Source organism: Pleurodeles waltl, chromosome 7 (genome assembly GCF_031143425.1).
Source record: "Pleurodeles waltl isolate 20211129_DDA chromosome 7, aPleWal1.hap1.20221129, whole genome shotgun sequence".
NCBI lineage: Eukaryota > Metazoa > Chordata > Amphibia > Caudata > Salamandridae > Pleurodeles > Pleurodeles waltl.
The window spans coordinates 1,391,084,512-1,391,102,211 of record NC_090446.1 but is presented as its reverse complement, the minus strand read 5'-3'; the positions used below and the strand labels follow the sequence as shown (position 1 = coordinate 1,391,102,211).

At 43.7% G+C, this 17,700-nt stretch overlaps 1 protein-coding gene across 1 annotated transcript in view; it reads left to right on the top strand.

Annotated features, from left to right (window-relative positions):
- Positions 1–17,700, top strand: part of PRR12 (proline rich 12) — a 420,401-nt gene that overhangs the window by 146,786 nt on the left and 255,915 nt on the right. The window contains exon 3 of the mRNA XM_069200974.1: positions 2,439–2,600. Within this exon, the coding sequence (XP_069057075.1) occupies positions 2,439–2,600 (162 nt within the window). The remainder of the gene's footprint in view (positions 1–2,438; positions 2,601–17,700) is intronic.

The window sequence follows — 17,700 nt, the reverse complement described above, 5'->3', positions numbered from 1 at the left end:
AAATCACTGATATCTATATTACCAAGATTCTGACGTAGATAAGGGTATGCCGAAGAGGAGAAGAAAGACCAGTCTTATTGGAACATAATGTGACATGCTTCATCATAGGCAACCTCTCCCCATCCTGGGAGGACAATACCACCAGGGTGGGCTCAACCTCCTTGCAAACCCGATGAAGTTCCTAAATCAGATAATTTCCTGGACAAAACGGGGGATCCAGATATAGCTAAAAGTACATAGAGATAACTGGATTTTCACTTTCACTAGTGGTGACCTCTGGGGTATCGATAACCAACTACATGATGGAGTGAGAGCACAATGGCTCAGATCATCGTCTTATTGCCAACATGTATGTGCCCTATTTTAAGTGGCCTATATTGGTTGGGGAGCATTTGCCAGGGCTAAGGATCCCTAAAGATGTAGACCAACAAAGTCAGCAGTAAAAAAAAAAAAACTTGCACTAAAAGGACAAGAGTGAAGCCCACCTGGTCCTAATGCTAGTAAACCCTCACTACAAGGATACCCGCCATCCAGCCTGAGGAGGGACGTTGTCCTCTGTAGTCACACAGTCATCAAGAGCTACACCGTACAGGAGCACCTATCATCCGTCCTTACCAAGATTGTTAGTCTAGGTCTTTAGGGATCCTGATTAATGCCCTCATCATTTATGAAATAGTCCATTGTAGCGTGTTCATATAGGCTGCAAACTTATTCATGTCTTAAATGTTTCCCCAGGCCTTCCTGAATAAAGGCGAACGAACATTCACTCTTAAGACCACGTTCACTGTCATGCATGGCCAAAGGCTGACCCTGACTGGGGTTGGCCACCAACATGGTGTTGGGTATAGGGCTTGGTGTAAGGTTGGCCACCCACAGAAGGTGTGGCACTGGGCCGAGCCTCAGGTCAGGCCCTTAGTCTGAACTCAATGCTGCGCACAGCTGTATCCATAGTAGAATATGGTATGGTGAAAAAATTACTACATTTTTACATTAACCACTCCCAACCGCCCCCCTGAACTGAAAAAACAATGGTTAAAAGTTATGTCATCTCTTTTCAAAACAGGTAGCAAGGGGCTATTACAAACATTACCTGATGTCTGTCTAATAATGCCTTTATCAAGTAAATCAATAATAATAGCACAAAGCCCTTCTTTTCTTTCTGGGGACAATATAGTTAGATATGCTAATAATATCTTAATTTTTTTTTTTTTTTTTTTTACTTGGAAATTCACGTTAAAAAGGTAAAAGAGACAATATAGTTAGGTGAAAATGTCAGTTAGAAATTAACATTTTACACTAAAAAGAAAACACTGAAATTCAGCAGTTCAGACTTAACTGAAGTAATCATAACTCGCACCATAAAGTAACTAACTTGCACACTCGCCATGCATTGCTTATACCCTTACATATTACACTCCTCATGACATGTTCACTGACAACATTGATAACCTCACAGAAGATATCTGAAATTACATCATTTATGAAAACACTGTGCATGGTGGGTGCACGAGTTATAGTTACTTCATGGTGCGAGTTTTAGTTACTTCAGCCAACTATAACTGGTAAATTTTAGTGATTGTTTTGTGTTTAAAATGCTATATTGTAACTGACATTTGCACCTATAATGTCACTTTAACCTTGTTTTTTCACTGAAAATATATATGTTTGTGTACACTTTGGTCTATTCCATACACTCCTAACTCGCTTTTTACATTGAAATCTATATGATATAAATATATTGAAACAGATTATATGGTTAGAATCAGCCATGTAGTCCATTTTGACTATACTTTGTGTAAACGTATGCAATGTTTACTATTTTATATTTCTAAATCTAGGAAAATAGTAAGCAAAAAATTAAGTGCTGTGACCTGAACCCTTATACTGGGGTAGTCACACATTCTATTTAAATAAAACACCACCCTTTTAATCTAAGTTTGTCTAAATTTGGTGTGCTGGCCCTTAGAAGGAAAATGTTCCCTCTTCAACTCCTGGTCAGGTAAGTGTGAGTTATGTCTTCAAAGTTCAGAGCATCAAGCAGGTGTTAGCAAATGTGTTACTTATCTTAGAGTGGCCCATCATTCTACTGTGGGGAAAATGTGGTTGTATAGGATGTATGCAGGACTTTGTGTCATAATTATTACAGAAGAAATACAGAGTATGTCTGGAAAGACAATAAGTGAAGGTGGCATTAAGGTTGGGCTGGGGCAATGATGTTTTTAAATGACACTGTATCACCTGAGTTACAGAGCATACAGTATGGCTGAGGTGATTTATGTGTAAGATCCAGGAAGCTGCAAGGAGGACTTGGTAAGGTTGTAGATATTATTTCTTTGTACCTCCTATTCCTTCTGATCTCTTCCGCTGCTTCTTGCTACCTATACCTCTCTTGTGTACCTGCTGTTTTCTAATTCTCATTTCATCTGTATCCATTTCAGGTCTATCAGGGTTGTTCGATACAGGACTTCATCACGCAAGCAGTGCCACCCCCGATGCCTCCGTCATGAACCTCATCTCGGCCCTGGAGTCCCGGGGTCCACAACCAGGCCCCTCTGCTTCCTCTCTACTTTCACAGTTCCGCACTCCCTCCTGGCAAACAGGTATTCCTCTGCACTGTCATGTTTGGGAAGAGAAGTGTCCTAGTAGAGAGGGTTGGGAGTTTGAATGCTTTTTCTTAGGGCAACTGAGGTAAATTGGTGGGATTGTGGAATAGTTATATGGCCAGCAAGGCCTGGTTTGAATGTAGTTTCTTTGTTACATGATGTTGTTCACTTTGAGTCCTAATATAGCTCAAACATGCATAAATGGTTGTAGGTGTTTTTTCTTGAACATCTTACGTTCTAGGCAAATGGGTGGCTTTCTCTTTAAGAGACTGACCGAAAGATGAGGACTCTTCCAAGCAACACAAAAATTGGCCTCCTAAACTGCACGAGGATAGGTGGACCGAGAAGTCAACTAGAAGGCCCTTGAAGGGTGCAAAGACACAGCTGCTCCCTCAGCTTTGGTGTGTACTTCTCACTTATTCCTAAATTAGAAAATATTTTTTTTAGATGAGACAGAGGAGGATTTGCATACATGTGAAAATACTCCTGTGCAGCAAGTGCTCAAATTTACTTGATGCGTAAGCATGTAGGGTAGATGAGAAAATCCACATACATTTTTTTCACATATAAAACTTTTCAGAAATTCTACTCTGTGATTTCCTTTGCTATTGGGAATATTTTTCATCATGGCAGTATTTTTTAAAATAATGTTTTGACATATTTTAATGAAGAAGAGAGTGCATTCAGCAATGCTCAAACCTACCCATAATATTACAGACAGAATCTATCAGTAGCAGTATTAGGTTTACAACATAGTTACTACTCTAGTCCTCTCTCTTAACTCCTGATTATATACCTGAATTGAACCCTAGAGCAATACCCCTATGGCTTCCCTATACATGATGGCAATATTTCTTTCAGACACCCTTTCTGACGCCTGGAAGAGGATCTCATAACTCTTATGTTTGCGGCATATGTAGCTGTAGATACACATGATCTGCATACTCCTGCCATCTAGTGTTTGGCCGAATGTGTGCAAGTTGGTTTTCTTTGAAGAAGTTTTTTGAGTCACAAGGCAAGGTGTCTCCTCTTGGTCATAAGGCGCATGAGCCTCGACTCCATTGTTAAGATTGTTTTCTTTCTGGCACTCTGGTTCAGGCGTGTTTTCTGGTGCTCCGTTTCTCCACAGTTTTGGGCTCCCTTTGGTTCATTGTTCACTTGTTGGTATTGTTCTTGATCGCTTTTCCATTGTCATGTATCGAGAAGCAAGAAAACCACTGCCCATTAATTTGATGTGCTCTACACGTGGCCTTCGGGTGTATTCTTCATCTCATTGGTTTCAACCAACAATGCGCTGCTTATGGAATGGACTCTATTTCTCTTCTGTCCCAGCTGCCACGCAAAATACCTGAGGACCGACCATCAGGTTTGCAACCAGTGCCTGTCTCCTGATCATAAGGAAGATGACTGTGAGGCCTGTCGACCCTTCTGATCAAAGAAAACTTTGCAGGACCTTTGGGCTTGTTGCAAAGAGATGCAACGCAAGGAGAAAGACGAAACACCTGACATCTTCTGCCAGCACGATATCGAGGAGGAAGAGGAAGAACTGCATGATGTCTCCACATGCACCTCAAAGATGTGATTCTCTTCTCATTCTCCCCGACCATCTAACACCTGTCAGGTGACTACTACAACATTTCTTCCCAACCTGGAGTAACATAACATCGGATCAGTGGGGGTTGGACATTATCCAAAATGGTTATTGTCTGGAGCTCATCAACACATCTCAAAACATAGCAGCTCGCAAACACAAACTGTCCATGGAACATCAAATCCTGCTCAAACAGGAAGTGCATGCTCTGTTGCTCAAAGGAGCAATAGAACCCATCCCTCTTTAACAGCAAGGCTCGGGAGTTTACTCTCTATACTTTCTAATCCCAAAAAAGGTAGGTCACTACTGCCCATCTCAGTCCTCAGGCCCTTAAATCATTACATCCTATCATAACACTTCTACATGATTACTCTTCAGGACATGATCCTACTGCGCCAACAAGGCGACTTTTATATCGGCACTAGACTTAAAGGATGTTTACTTTCACATCCCGATCCATCCAGCTCACCGCAAATACCTCAGGTCCGTTATAGCATGACCAGTTGAAGGTACTCCTATTCGGAGTCACTACTGCACCCCGTGTATTCACTAAATGCCTAGCAGTAGTAGCAGCACATCTGCGGGGACAGAGCATTCACCTCTTCCCATATCACGAAGACTGGCTCATCATAGCCAGTACACTTCCTGTGTCACCAACACATGGAGACTACTTAACATCTTCTCCATCAACTAGGGTTTGCCATCAACATTCAGAAATCACACCCTCATCCTTCATAGTTTCAGCTGTAGATAGTGACCATTCTTAACACACAACTGGGGTAAGCCTACCCAGATGTAGCCAGGTTTCAGAACATCTAAGCGCCACTACAACAGTTTCAACCCAATCAGCACATAGCAGTCAAGACATTTATGCAACTCTTAGGCATGATGGCATCTTGCATTGCTATAGTACCACATGCTTGGCCACATATGGCCCAGTTGTCCAAGTCACAGGGTCAGTAACAAAATCTAGTGTTGGTAGACAGCTGAACTCATCACTCTCTGCAGTGGTGGAACACACAAAACATGGTAAAGACGTGGCTGTTCCTTGACCCTGTTCATCCGATCATTCTCACAGCAGACGTGTCCCTTACAGGATGGGGTGCTCACCTACAGGATCTAACAGTTCAGGGTCTATGGGACACCTAACAACAGGGTCTCCACATCAACTACCTTGAGCTTCAAGCTGTACACCTAGCATCGAAAGTATTCCTAACTCACCTCATAGGCAGGGTTGTCTTGGTCTTGATGGACAACCTGAAAGCTATGTATTATTTACAAATACTTGGGGTGGAGACCTAGGAAATACGTTGCAACATCATCTGCTAGAGGAACACTTTCCAGGTATGGACAACCACTTTGCCGACCTCCTCAGCAGGATGCAGCAACAAGTCCATGTGTGGGATCTCCACCCCCAAGTCCTAGGCCCATACTTCCACAAGCTGGGGTTTCCGCAGATAGACCTGTTTGCAACCACAGACAAAGCAAAATGCCCAGACTTGTGCCCCAGGTTCCCACACCCACTATCCAAGGGCAGTGCTCTTTGGATGAACTGGTCAGGGATATTTGCATACGTTTTTCCACCTCTCCCCCTTCTTCCGGTTTTGGTTCAGAAGCTCAGGCAAACGTCTCTGACCCTCATTCTAGCAGCACCCACTTGGGCTCGTCAACTGTGGTTCACCACACTACTCCAGCTCTCTGTGGTTCCCCATGAGAAGCTTCGCCTCAACCAGGACCTTCTCACTCAGAACCATGGAGAGATCAGGTATCCAAATCCAGATGAGCGCAACCTTACAATTTGGCTCCTGAGGTCATAGAATGTGGTTACCTTAAACTCCCACTTGAACGTATGACCATTCTCAAAGAAGCTTGTAGACCTACAACTAGACCGTGCTACGTAGCCTAGTGGAAAAGATTTGTCTTCTCTTGCCGCAGTAAACACATTGATCCATTTGTTACAATGTCTCAGTGAGCTCCAGGTATTAACCTTGGAAGATCTAAATACAATGTAGTGGCCCCCTGTTAATGTATGAAGAGCAGCTTCCAGGGGAACGTAAAAGACACATAAAAAATTACTGCATCTCCTCAACTTTTTACTTGAGTACAAATATAACTCATATAAAGCATACAACTTTACGCACGGACATGGAGCCAAGATTAACACACAAAAAATATCAAAACAATATTTTTATTCCATCATAAATGCTTTTTTAACTCATTATAATATACATGAAAACACTATGCAGATAAACAATAGTAATACAATGAACGAAATATAATACAAATAATTACTGATCACTTATCCTACCTGGGTATCTCGCACAAACCAGTTCGATCATCTAATCAGCTAATCAATCACTTTATTCATCTCAAGCGTACCATCATACCAATCCATCTGCACTCCACCAAAATCAAATAAAAATGTAAATAAAAATGCCTTTCTGATACACTTAACAAAGGACTGCCTCTATAGGTGCTCAAAAGCATGTATATAAATTACAGTTAGATTGCTTTTTGTGAGTTTGAGTTCTCAACCTGTAGAATGATTACTGTCCCAACCAGTATATAATTCTCAACCAAACACTAGGCTCAGTCCAAACCTAAATTCTATTTTCATACTTCCATTTGTGGCAAGTTTAAATACCACTGTCCAGCGTCCAAATATATTTTCGTAGTTACACTTATTGCAACTTGCAGTGCAGCGCCGACGCAATATTTTTGTTATTATGTTTCTTGAGGATTTGTGTATTTTTTTGTAGAAACAGCTCTGGTTTCCTCACTCATTGTTTTAACTGTCACACTTTGAGGAAGCTGGTTCCCGCTTAGTGCTGCACCCACAAAAACATTTGTGATCGCAAGCTAAATACAGTTCTTTTCACAGACTTTAGCCTGTGCATGTTAAAAGCATATCCAAGCACATTAGTACAAAAAATAGAGCTGGTTCAAGTCAACTGCTTACATGGAATTTTCTGCATCTCCTCACTTCTTTAAATGAAAAAACAAAAAAAACGACAACGGCCTCCATTTTCTGAATAGTTTTCCGCCAGAAGATTGATACCCCCTGGAAACATAGTTTTGTCACTACTTCATAAGAGTGCTCCAGGCCGACTAAAAAAATAAATGAGCAAAAATACGACTATCTACATTTACTGACTGAACTCCAGTCTCTGTTGGTGGCTTCAATGCCACTAATGTGGGAGCCGAACCTCAATGATCACCTGAATCCCAATATTTTTAACACCCTGATTATTCGATTTGGCTCCAAAAATCTCTAGTTGATCTTGCGATAAGAGACTATACATCTCATCGAAAAAGTTCACAAATTAGCAGAGTAAGACCGAATAAATATGGGAGCATTAATAACTGAGTTCTAGATCAAGAATAAGGCTAAAACAGATTTATTACAGAATTATTAATAAATGTGGTACAGAGAAAAATGTATGAATCACCATGAAGGCCTTAATACCGATAGTCATAAAACTTAGTTAAAAAAAAAGAAAACTAATTAGGCAAGTCTAGATAATAACCTAAGAGTAAAACTCCTTAACAATACTGACAGCATCTAGACAGAAAATGTAAAACAAATGGACAGTGTCTCGAGAAGAAAAATGGAAAGTCGTTCCCAAACAGAACAAAGAGCAGGACCAAGCCAAGACAAAAAACCAAGCTAACGCACGTGATCCCAAGATCCCATTGTTTTTATAGGCAATACACACAAACTATTAATAGATTCTGAAAATTCAGCATGGCATGATCTTGATTAGGGTCGCATTGGTAATCAGAAACAGCAATGTAATATTTGAAATGTAACCCATTTTTTTAGGTAAGGAAATCTTCCACCTGCTCCTTCAGCAACTGCACTCCGAAGATGTACAATCTAAAATGAAACATTCTTTAAACAATGTCCTATAGAATTGACACGCCTACAACAGAACTTCCAGCATAAGTCTTGAAAATGATACTTTGGGTACTCATTTGAAGCTTCATTCACAGTACACGCTTCCCCACACAACTGCCCAATTTTTACATCATTCACTTGGTGCTCCACTAAAATAAGGAGAGATATGTTCTGCAGTAGGATACTTATTGGGAGGAGAAATGATCAGGAGCAAGATGAGCAGAACACCAAAAACTGCATCCATTTAAAAAAAAACATGATGCCTCACACAAAACTGTCATATCTACGTTAGCGTATTAAGTACACTTCCAAGTGACATAGAAAATTCGTTTGAAGTACAACATTACTAGTTCATAAGTTACGAATCTATGCACCATTAATACTATTAATTTTCAATAATAATTTTCACACGATATTTGTACATTTGCACATTTTTGAAAAAGCTACTATGCCATTGACAATGTTGACAATGCTCCCAGTGTCACCTATGGGACAGAGCTTGTTGGTAATCACGAGGATGCCATTGTCGGCAGTGTCGACGACCTGATCCTTGTCGAGGACGATCCTTGTTGATACCTTTGATGGCAAGACCACCGTCGACTAACATAGCCTTGCCGATAACAACAGTACCTTCAATGTCAAGACCATGGTTGATTACAACACCAAGAATGTCACTGCTCTTGGTATTGACGTCAGCCTAGCCACCGTTGATGAGCTTTTTTTCACACCAGACACTTTTCACTTATGCAAGTGTCAGTAAGCCTTCCCAAACAAATTCTGTATTTAGCGACCAGGACATTTCAGAGCCTGCTTACAGTCCTATGCAGTTAGATGTCTGTTCCATCCTGGAGTTTGATGGAGAAGCCTTTGTTGATAAGGAAGCTTACCAGAAGCATGACTACCAGCTTCAGAGTTTCCTACCTGATCATCCTTATCAGCCCTATACACTTCTCATGTTTTGCAGGTGCCTGTCACATTTTTGGCAACTTCACAATTGAAGACTGCTCCCTCAACAGCCTGTCGGACAGCCTATGCCCGCCCTGCTTCCACCTGTGCCTTCGTTACCACCTCCACTACCAGCACCTCCTTTGCCACCTCCACTCCCTTTGTCTCTGGCGGATCAGCCTCTAAAGACAGTCAGACCAACATTGATTTAGCTAACTCCAAAAGATATAGGAGACAAGGACATTTCTGACTCAGTGTATGGTGATGTGGAGGAAGAGGGCAAACTACCTAACGATGGGGGTAATGAGGCGTGGGATGATTACATCATACCAAAGGAAGGCGATAAATCACCTGTCCATTTAGATTCCCCGCAAGATGATGTAACCTGTTTCCGTCTGATGATGAAGAGAGAGGCAAAACAATTCAGTCTTCCAATGCCCTCTGTGGAGCAACAAAACTTCTTATATGACTTCAAGAAGCAATCACGTAAAGCTGTACTGAATTTTGTCTAACTGGAAGGCCTGAAATTGATGAAAATACCAGCTACAGTATCAGCAGTGGTGCCTCGTTTGGAGAAGAAACACAGAGCTCCAGACACAGCCCCCGTCTACCTTACAGACCATCCAAACCAGACCGTTATCATGCTGGCGGCCCAGCGCGGATCAAAGAACCCAACCACACATTCCTGTGCACCTCCAAAAACAAGCTTGACATCTTCCATCTGCCACCCAAAACATCCCCACCTCAGCAGATAGGAGGGGGGATTTCCTTTTGTGTCCCTGCCTGAGAGTCCATAATGTCAGTCGGACGGGTCATAGCTTGGTGTTTCTACAGAAACTACCTCGGAGGGAGCTTCAACAGGAAAGAGGGTGCTGAAAGCCAAGAGAAAATGGGAGCTTTTCTGGAAAAAAAAAAAAAAAAGAACACAGGACAATGGAGACCTATTCAGGACCTTAGGGAACTGAACAAGTATGATAACGCTCCAAGAAGTTCTCCTGATGTTCCAGGGAAATTATTACCTGATGTTTCTTGATCTCCAGGATACATATTTCCACATCAAAATGCACTAGAAGAACAGAACATACCTCTACTTTGCAGTGTTGGGCAGCACTTCCAATTTATGGTGCTTCTGGTTCCAATTCGGCCTCAAATCAGCATAACTTATCTTTACAAAGTACCTAGCACCTGTTGCTGCCTTCCTCAAATGGCAAGGTAATCAGGTGTACTCATACTTAAACGACTGACTGTCAAGACACCATCATCACTCTATCTCACAAGGTAACACTGGCACTGAACTCCAACAAGTCCTCTGTGGATCACTAAACAAGGCTTTAGTTCTTGGGGAGCTAAACTGGGCATGTAATTGGGAAAGGCCTTTGCCTCTGCTGACAGTCTAATGAAAAGACCTTCTCGATCAAACAGTCAACCACAGGCAAGCAGTACAAATCTCTGCTGTGCCTGATATCATCATGCATAGGCCTTAAGCCCTTTTAAATACTTAGGATGAGACCCATCGAGCAAGAACCGGACTGGCAATGAAAACAAAGTTTAAGGAAAATGGGACGATTTGGTCTGAAACGCCACATGTCTGAAACAGGCACTCCAATCACGATAGTTCCCAGAAAAGCTCAATGCAGAGTTTCCTTTCTCCCCTTTCACAGACAGTCTGGATGTGGGTGATGAAATAGGGCAACAATGACACGAGGATAATTTGTATGATGACTTTTGAGAAGCCAGTGGCCTTGACAGTTCCCCTGAGTTTGGACTTCTCTACTCTCCTGGTCCTGCTACTGAGGAGAGTGCTTCCTTCTCCATGGTCATTCGGGCAGCCAGAGTTTTTGCCCTCCAGCATGACCCTTTAGATGGCAAAACCAATGTCTTGGCATAAGAGCTCCAGCCGAGGCAAACATCCACTGAACCCACTTGTGCCTTTCAATGAAGCACTTAAAACTTCCTTTTGGGGGCTTTGGGCCAAACCTTCCTCTGGCCACCTGGTCAGTCACCAGATTGTGAGACACCACTGCCTGCCCTGGGCGATCATGCTTTTTTCGGTCTCATCACCCCTCCCATGAAAGCTTGGTGATGCAGGCGTTTACAAGTCAAATGAACCTGAAAACTTTCTGACTGTTCCGCTCCCCCAATAGGGAGTCCAGACTATGGGAAGAGAGGGTATTTTTTTCACTAACTTGGCCCTCGGGTCTGTGAATTCCTCCTGGTCTGCTGTTCCCTTGCTTTCTGGGATTCTGTTGCTCTATAACTCCCAGGTGTTCTAGAAGACCTCTGACTTGTCCTAACCCAAGCCATACAGGACTGTTGTGATGCAGCCAAGTTCACAATTCATTGAGGCTTGGAAACCTCCGATTTCATCAGGCAGGCCATTGGCACCAGCGTCCACCACTGCCATCCACTGTGTTTTCATGTGATGTTCAACTGTCCCTTATGGACATGTCATCTTTTTCAAAAACTATTTTTATTATTGTTTTTATTTGCAAACAAAGACAGAATCACATGCTTATGGACATGCCCTTTGACAGGACTTGCCTTTTGGGGGCAAGGCAGAATCCGCTCTGGAGTTGCTTAAGAAGAGCAGGGCCACAGCATGCTCCCTGGGGCTTATCTGCCCTGCCTTGCCAGCCGCATCAGCCCTACCATTCATTCAGCGGCTTCAGCAAAGGTACCCCATACTATGAGCCAATTCAATCCCAGCGGGTGTCAGTGCACAGCAGTTTTATGGCAACTGTGCCCACTGCGCTCGACATCAGGGACAGTGAGCCCTCAGTCCACTGGCAGCCGACCCTACCTACCAAACTTCTTTAGCATGTACAATCACTCGGTTGGAGGCAGGATCTAATGATTCCTGATGGTTTGGCAGACCACCACTTGGAACAGGTGAGTCCTGCAGATAGTCTGGAAGGGGTACACCTTGCCCTTCATTGCCTCTCCGCCACACCTTGCACTGTCCCCAGAGCCACTCACTGATGACCATCTGTCAGTCTTACTGCAGGTAGTTCAAGCCCTTTTGGCCAGAGGGGCTTTCAAGTGAATGCCTGTGCCATAAGTACATCATAATCGTTATTCCCCCTACTTTCTAGTGCTTTAGAAGGACGGAGGTCTTTGTCTTATTGTAGGCTTTCTCAACACCTTCTTCCGAAGGAAAAATTTAAGGTGGTCACACTGACCCAGATCATGGCTGTCCTCAACTGTGAAGACTGGATTGTTAGACCTTAAGTACACCTATTTCCATATACCCGTCCTGCAAGCCTATTGACACTACCTACAGGTCTTGGTGGGATAGGAGCATTTTCAGTTTGCTGTGCTCCTCTTTGGTCTCACCAGTATCCCTCAGGATTTCATGAAAGTGATGGCGTGGTATCAGTATACCTTCGGAGATCAGCGGTTCTAGTCTTTCCCTACTTAGATTGGTTGTTAAAGGTGTCCTTGCCATAGGCAGTCATCAGACACCTCCAGACTTCAGTGAACCTCTTGTCAGCTTTGGGGTTCACTGCCAATATGCAATAGTTACACCTGACAGATGGTTTTTCTTTACTTGGTGCGGTTTCGTGCTTTTTGACGATCAATGGCATTCTGGTGAAGAACCACCTGGAAGGATCTTTGAAAGCTAGGGTAGATGATCTCAGCTGTCATCACCTAGCAGATAATGAGTGCCAGTTAACACATTGTGGTGGCTTAAGCTCTCTTCCATGAACGTGGAGAACTGTGACTTAATCTACTTGCCACGGTCTAACGTGAAATGTCAGTATTTCTGCATGTTGGACTTTCCAAAAAGCCTCCCGTTAGGGGATGCATTCCTCCTAGAGTGAAATTCATGGCTCATGTTTGCCTTCCTGCCGATACCACTCCTGACCCAAGTTCTGAAAAAACTAGCCTCAAGTCATCCCGGTGGCCTCCTATAGGGCACAAAGAGTATGGTATACAGAACTACTAGGCTTGAGCATCACATCTGTCATCTATTCGGGCTGCCCCTCCATGAGGTAATGCTTTTGCAACAGCAGGGCAGGGTTCTGCAAAAGGACCTTTGCAATCTGTCCCTTCATATATAGAGATTGAGCAATGACAGCCGAACACATTCAGCTTTCATCCGAAGGTGATTGAAGTTATTTTGGCAGTGAGCACCGCTCAAAAAAATCTGTATACACCAAATTTGTGTTTTGATGTGGCCAGATCCCTCCAAGCCAATTTATCCAATGTTCTGTGGTTTGTTTTGTCCGTTGCCTGGCAAGACTGTGCTTTGAACAGTTATAAAAGTACATTTTGGCCTTCTTGTGGTTGCTGGACAAGCCCCATTGTTTAAGTCCCTGCTTGTGATGCATTTTTTTAAAGTTCTCCAACACCTGTGTACGATAGCATGTAACTCATTCCACCTCGGTAAAACCATCACCCTGCTGACCTCCTGTACTCTGCCTCATCCCTCTAAGGAGGAAGAGAGACTCCATCCCTTAAATGCTTTACATCAGTCTTACCAAAAAACTCAAGGTGGATGATCGGCTCTTAGTGGGGTTCGCTGTGGTGAAAAAAGGCAAGCCTGTGCATAATAGGATCATTTCTTGTTGAATCGTACTCTGCGTCAAGATCTGCTATGCACTAGCCAAAAATCAGCCCATAGAAAGTTTGCAAGCCCATTCCACCAAGGCCAAAGCTGCTACCTCTGTGTTAGCATGCAGAGTTCCAGTACTGGACATACTGCCAAATGGCCATATAGGCATTGTGCCATATGTTCATTAAGCACTGTCTGGAAAGCCAGGTTTGCTAGCAAGGGCATTTCTCGCCCCTACAGGATATCTTGGTTTGAAGCAATTCATAGACCCACCTCCTTATTGATACTGCTCTGATATCTATTCAGCATGTAAGAAATCTGTGGTTCGAATCCTCTACCTGAAGAACAAGTTAGATACCTTTTGGTAACACTGTTTCTGATACAGACTTTATTTAACAGCAGATTCCTCACCAACCCAACATACTCCGAGCTTTGTGAATTGGGCTGTACCCATTAATACAATTTCAGGTCTAAGAATCTGCACACTGGTCAAAGCCAGTTTGCTGCCAGGGCTGTCCTTCTGGGGCATGGACAACCTCGAAAGCAACAGACCCGCACGTCTTTTTTGGAGAGCATCAGTGCAGAGCCTCAGTGTACTACACACTGGTGAGCAGAGATACTACTCAAAAGTTTTCGGTTCCAGGTGCACTTAATTTACCTCCAGAAAGGTCCAGTCTTATCCAGTGATGGAGAATAAAAGCACACGTTATGACACCCATCCTATACTATTACTGCTTCCCATCTAAATGGAGACACCGTGGCACCCAGAATGCCAGCTAAGGATAATGTGGGGTAAAATAAGAAATGGAAGGAGAGAAACGGGGACTCAAAGTGACAGGGGTATGTAAGGACCTAAAGGTGGGAGTTGGAGCTAGGGTCAGTTTCAGACCGTACAAGAGGAGTAGGCCAAGTATTAAGAGGAATTGAAATGAGAACCTAAGCCTGGTACACAATTTGCATGGTGCACTGGTGGATTCTCAGTGACCCCCAGCATCCATTTTGAGAAGAGGCCTGAGAGACACTTAACCCGGATTAGAGGGAGAAAAAAAGAAAAATACAAAAACTCTAAAGGGCGGGGTCACAAAATACAAAAACCCTAAAGGGCCAGGTCACAAAGGCCCTAATGACAAATTGATATAGTACAACCACTTTACTCCAGTATTGGAACTTTCATAGATTCACATGCTTGAATCATTTCCCATCGTCGAGATGGGAGTCCCCGGTACCTTAGAAAAGACAATGTCACCAAAGACATAACAGCAATAACATAGAACTCTACTTTTCAGTAATCTATCCAAGTCCTTATGTAAAAAAAGGACCAAACTTCAGCCTCAACCAGTCAGATTACCCCACCCTCCTGAGAGAAGCTCCATTACTTTAGATTTTCTACCGCACTTCGTGCTAGGGAGTCTCCTCTGAGCTCTGCTCATTTAGTTCCTGTTGGAGAAGATTTTGCCACTACATCTGAATTTCTTCTTTATTATTGAGTGTTTCTTATTCACACTCATACTTTCTGGAGCCTGACTTTATCAGAACAATGTCTGACAGAGAGGAAAAGTCTCTTCAGAGCCTACAGTACTTGTGGGAAGAAAAGGTTCCATTCTGAGGATCCTCATAGAGATTGTATATATTCCCTCTATCCTGAACATTCTGCTGCTGATTGTAAGGTATGTCGTACCTTTTCCTCAAAAACTTTAAAGGATAGAGAGGGAAGACTGCTTATATGGCTCCAGAAGCTTAAATCAAGGAAGAACCCTGTCTCAGACTGACAGTGAGGAGTCTTTCTGGTCTTTTAAAAAAATTAAAAAAAGAGGCAAAGATCACCTCTCTCTGAAAAGGGTTCAGGACAACCCTGAAAAACCTTTATAAAGACCTCACAGGTATCTGGGGAAGGCCGCAGTCTCTCATCATCATCTCATGAAAGGAAATCTTCCCCAAAGTCTAAGCATCGGCCTTCAACTTCAAAGAAGGTGTCAAAACCTTCTTCAGAGCCTTCTACACCTCCACCAAAGGTTCTTACTACGTTCAGAAAGCCTTCTTCAGCTCCTGATGACAGACCATCTACGACGACTCCACAGTCGAAGTCATTGTCGTCGACACCGTCTTCGACAAGGACATATACGGCGGCTGCATTGACCACGTCGACCGTTACCAGCCTCTTGACTGTGGCTTCCTGTTCGTCGACTACATCTACATCGACGGTAACGAAATCTAGGCCGTCGACATTGAAGATAACTATGTCATTGTTGACGATGATTCTGACTACGACACCATTGACGATACCGTCGACGACGAGGATTCCAATGACGACGCCATCGTCAGCGACTCTGTCGACTGGGACCGGAGGTGGACCTTGGCAGTTGGAGACGACTTCTGCAACAACCTCGTCAACGGCACTGTCGTCCACACCGTCGCTTAGGAGAAGAATACAGGCCCTGACTAGGAAAGGGGATCTAACTCCAAGAGCCACATCTCCAAGTAAGGTCACACCTTTAATTCCAACTCCTCTTTTGGAGGAGGACTTCGAAGGTGATGGTCCGTTTGGGGCAGCGCATGGTCCTTCCCAGCTCCATGTTAAGTGTCAAGAGGATGAAGAAGAATATTATCAACAGTATTATACTCCTCAAAGAGACCAACCAGCTGAGCCAAAGGATATGGTCTGTATCCCGAGTTCCCTTATCTCTGATTTGCAGCTTATGTTATCAGATTATAAGAAGAGGTTTCTGTCGGCATCACAGTCGGAGAACATACAAATGGCACCTCCTACCTCGGTACCTGCCACTCCAGTGCCACAGCCTATGTTGTCTCCTAGATTGGCGAGCAGTACACAGCAGAGGACCTTCATGCAGGTTACTGACTCCTCGGATGAGGAGAGGGAAGAAGGAGAGCTTCAGGATGCGCATTCGGATTGGGACAACTATATATTGACGACCCCTTCATCTCCATCGCCTACCCCAGTGGATTCTCCCCCAGGAGATATTGAGGGTTTCCATAATCTGCTTGAGAGAGCAGTAAAGAGATTTGCGCTGCCCATGCTATCTAAGCATATGATTGTTTTTTTATACGACTTCAAGGAGCCTCTTCAAAAGAGTATACGCTCCAAACCCATAGTAGGCTACATCTGGGAGGAAGTTCCAAAGGTAATGAAGAATACAGCTACTGTGACAGCAGTCTTACCAAGGTTAGACAAAAAATATAAGGCTCCAGAAGACACCCCAACTTTTTTCATTGGTCACCCGAAGCCAGACTGTCACAACCCAGGCAGCGCAGAGGTGTTCAAAGAATCCATCAACATCAATTTCAACACCTCCAGACAAGGAAGGCGGAAGGCGGAAGGCGGAAGGCGAAAGGCTGGACAATATTGGGAAGCGTTTTTCCTGTATGTCTGGGCTCATAGTGAGAGCAGCGAACTCGTTGGCAATCTTCGGCAGATACGACAGGCAGCTATGGGCTGATATTGCCCAATATCTGGACCACCTTACAGAAGATTCTAAGGTGGAAGTAAAGAAGATCCTCTTGGAGGGGGAGCGCACCTCGGCTGAGGTTATAGATTGAGCAGTGAATATTGCGACCACTGCTTTTCGACAATTAGCTGGTGGGGCGGTGCTGTGACGGCAGGGCTGGCTTAGAGTGACTTATTTTCGTCTGGATGTTCAAAATAAAGTAGTGGACCTTCCGTTTGATGGGGAGGCTCTTTTCGGCAAACACGTGGATAAAGCCCTGCAAGCCATCAAAACTGATACAAACACACCGCCAGGTCATTAGGAACCCTTCAATTCAAGAAGTTGCCTCTTCGAGTCTCCAGGGGTCGAGGAGTCCCATCACATAGAGGGAGTTACCAAAGCTTTCGTTATCTCTCCTGTACTACGCAGTAGTTCCGACCGCAATATTCACACAGGCATTATATTCCAGACCTCCACCCCGGGGTAGAGCGCGTTAGAGCAAGGAGACGGTTCGACGCCAGCGACAGCTTTCAGGCTCCGGCTACAACCCCACCACTAATTCACAGGATAGGGGGAAGAATATCACACTTTTTTCGGGAGTGGCAAGAAGTAACGTCAGACCAGTGGGTATTAAAGATTGTTCAGTTTGGCCACACTTCAGAGTT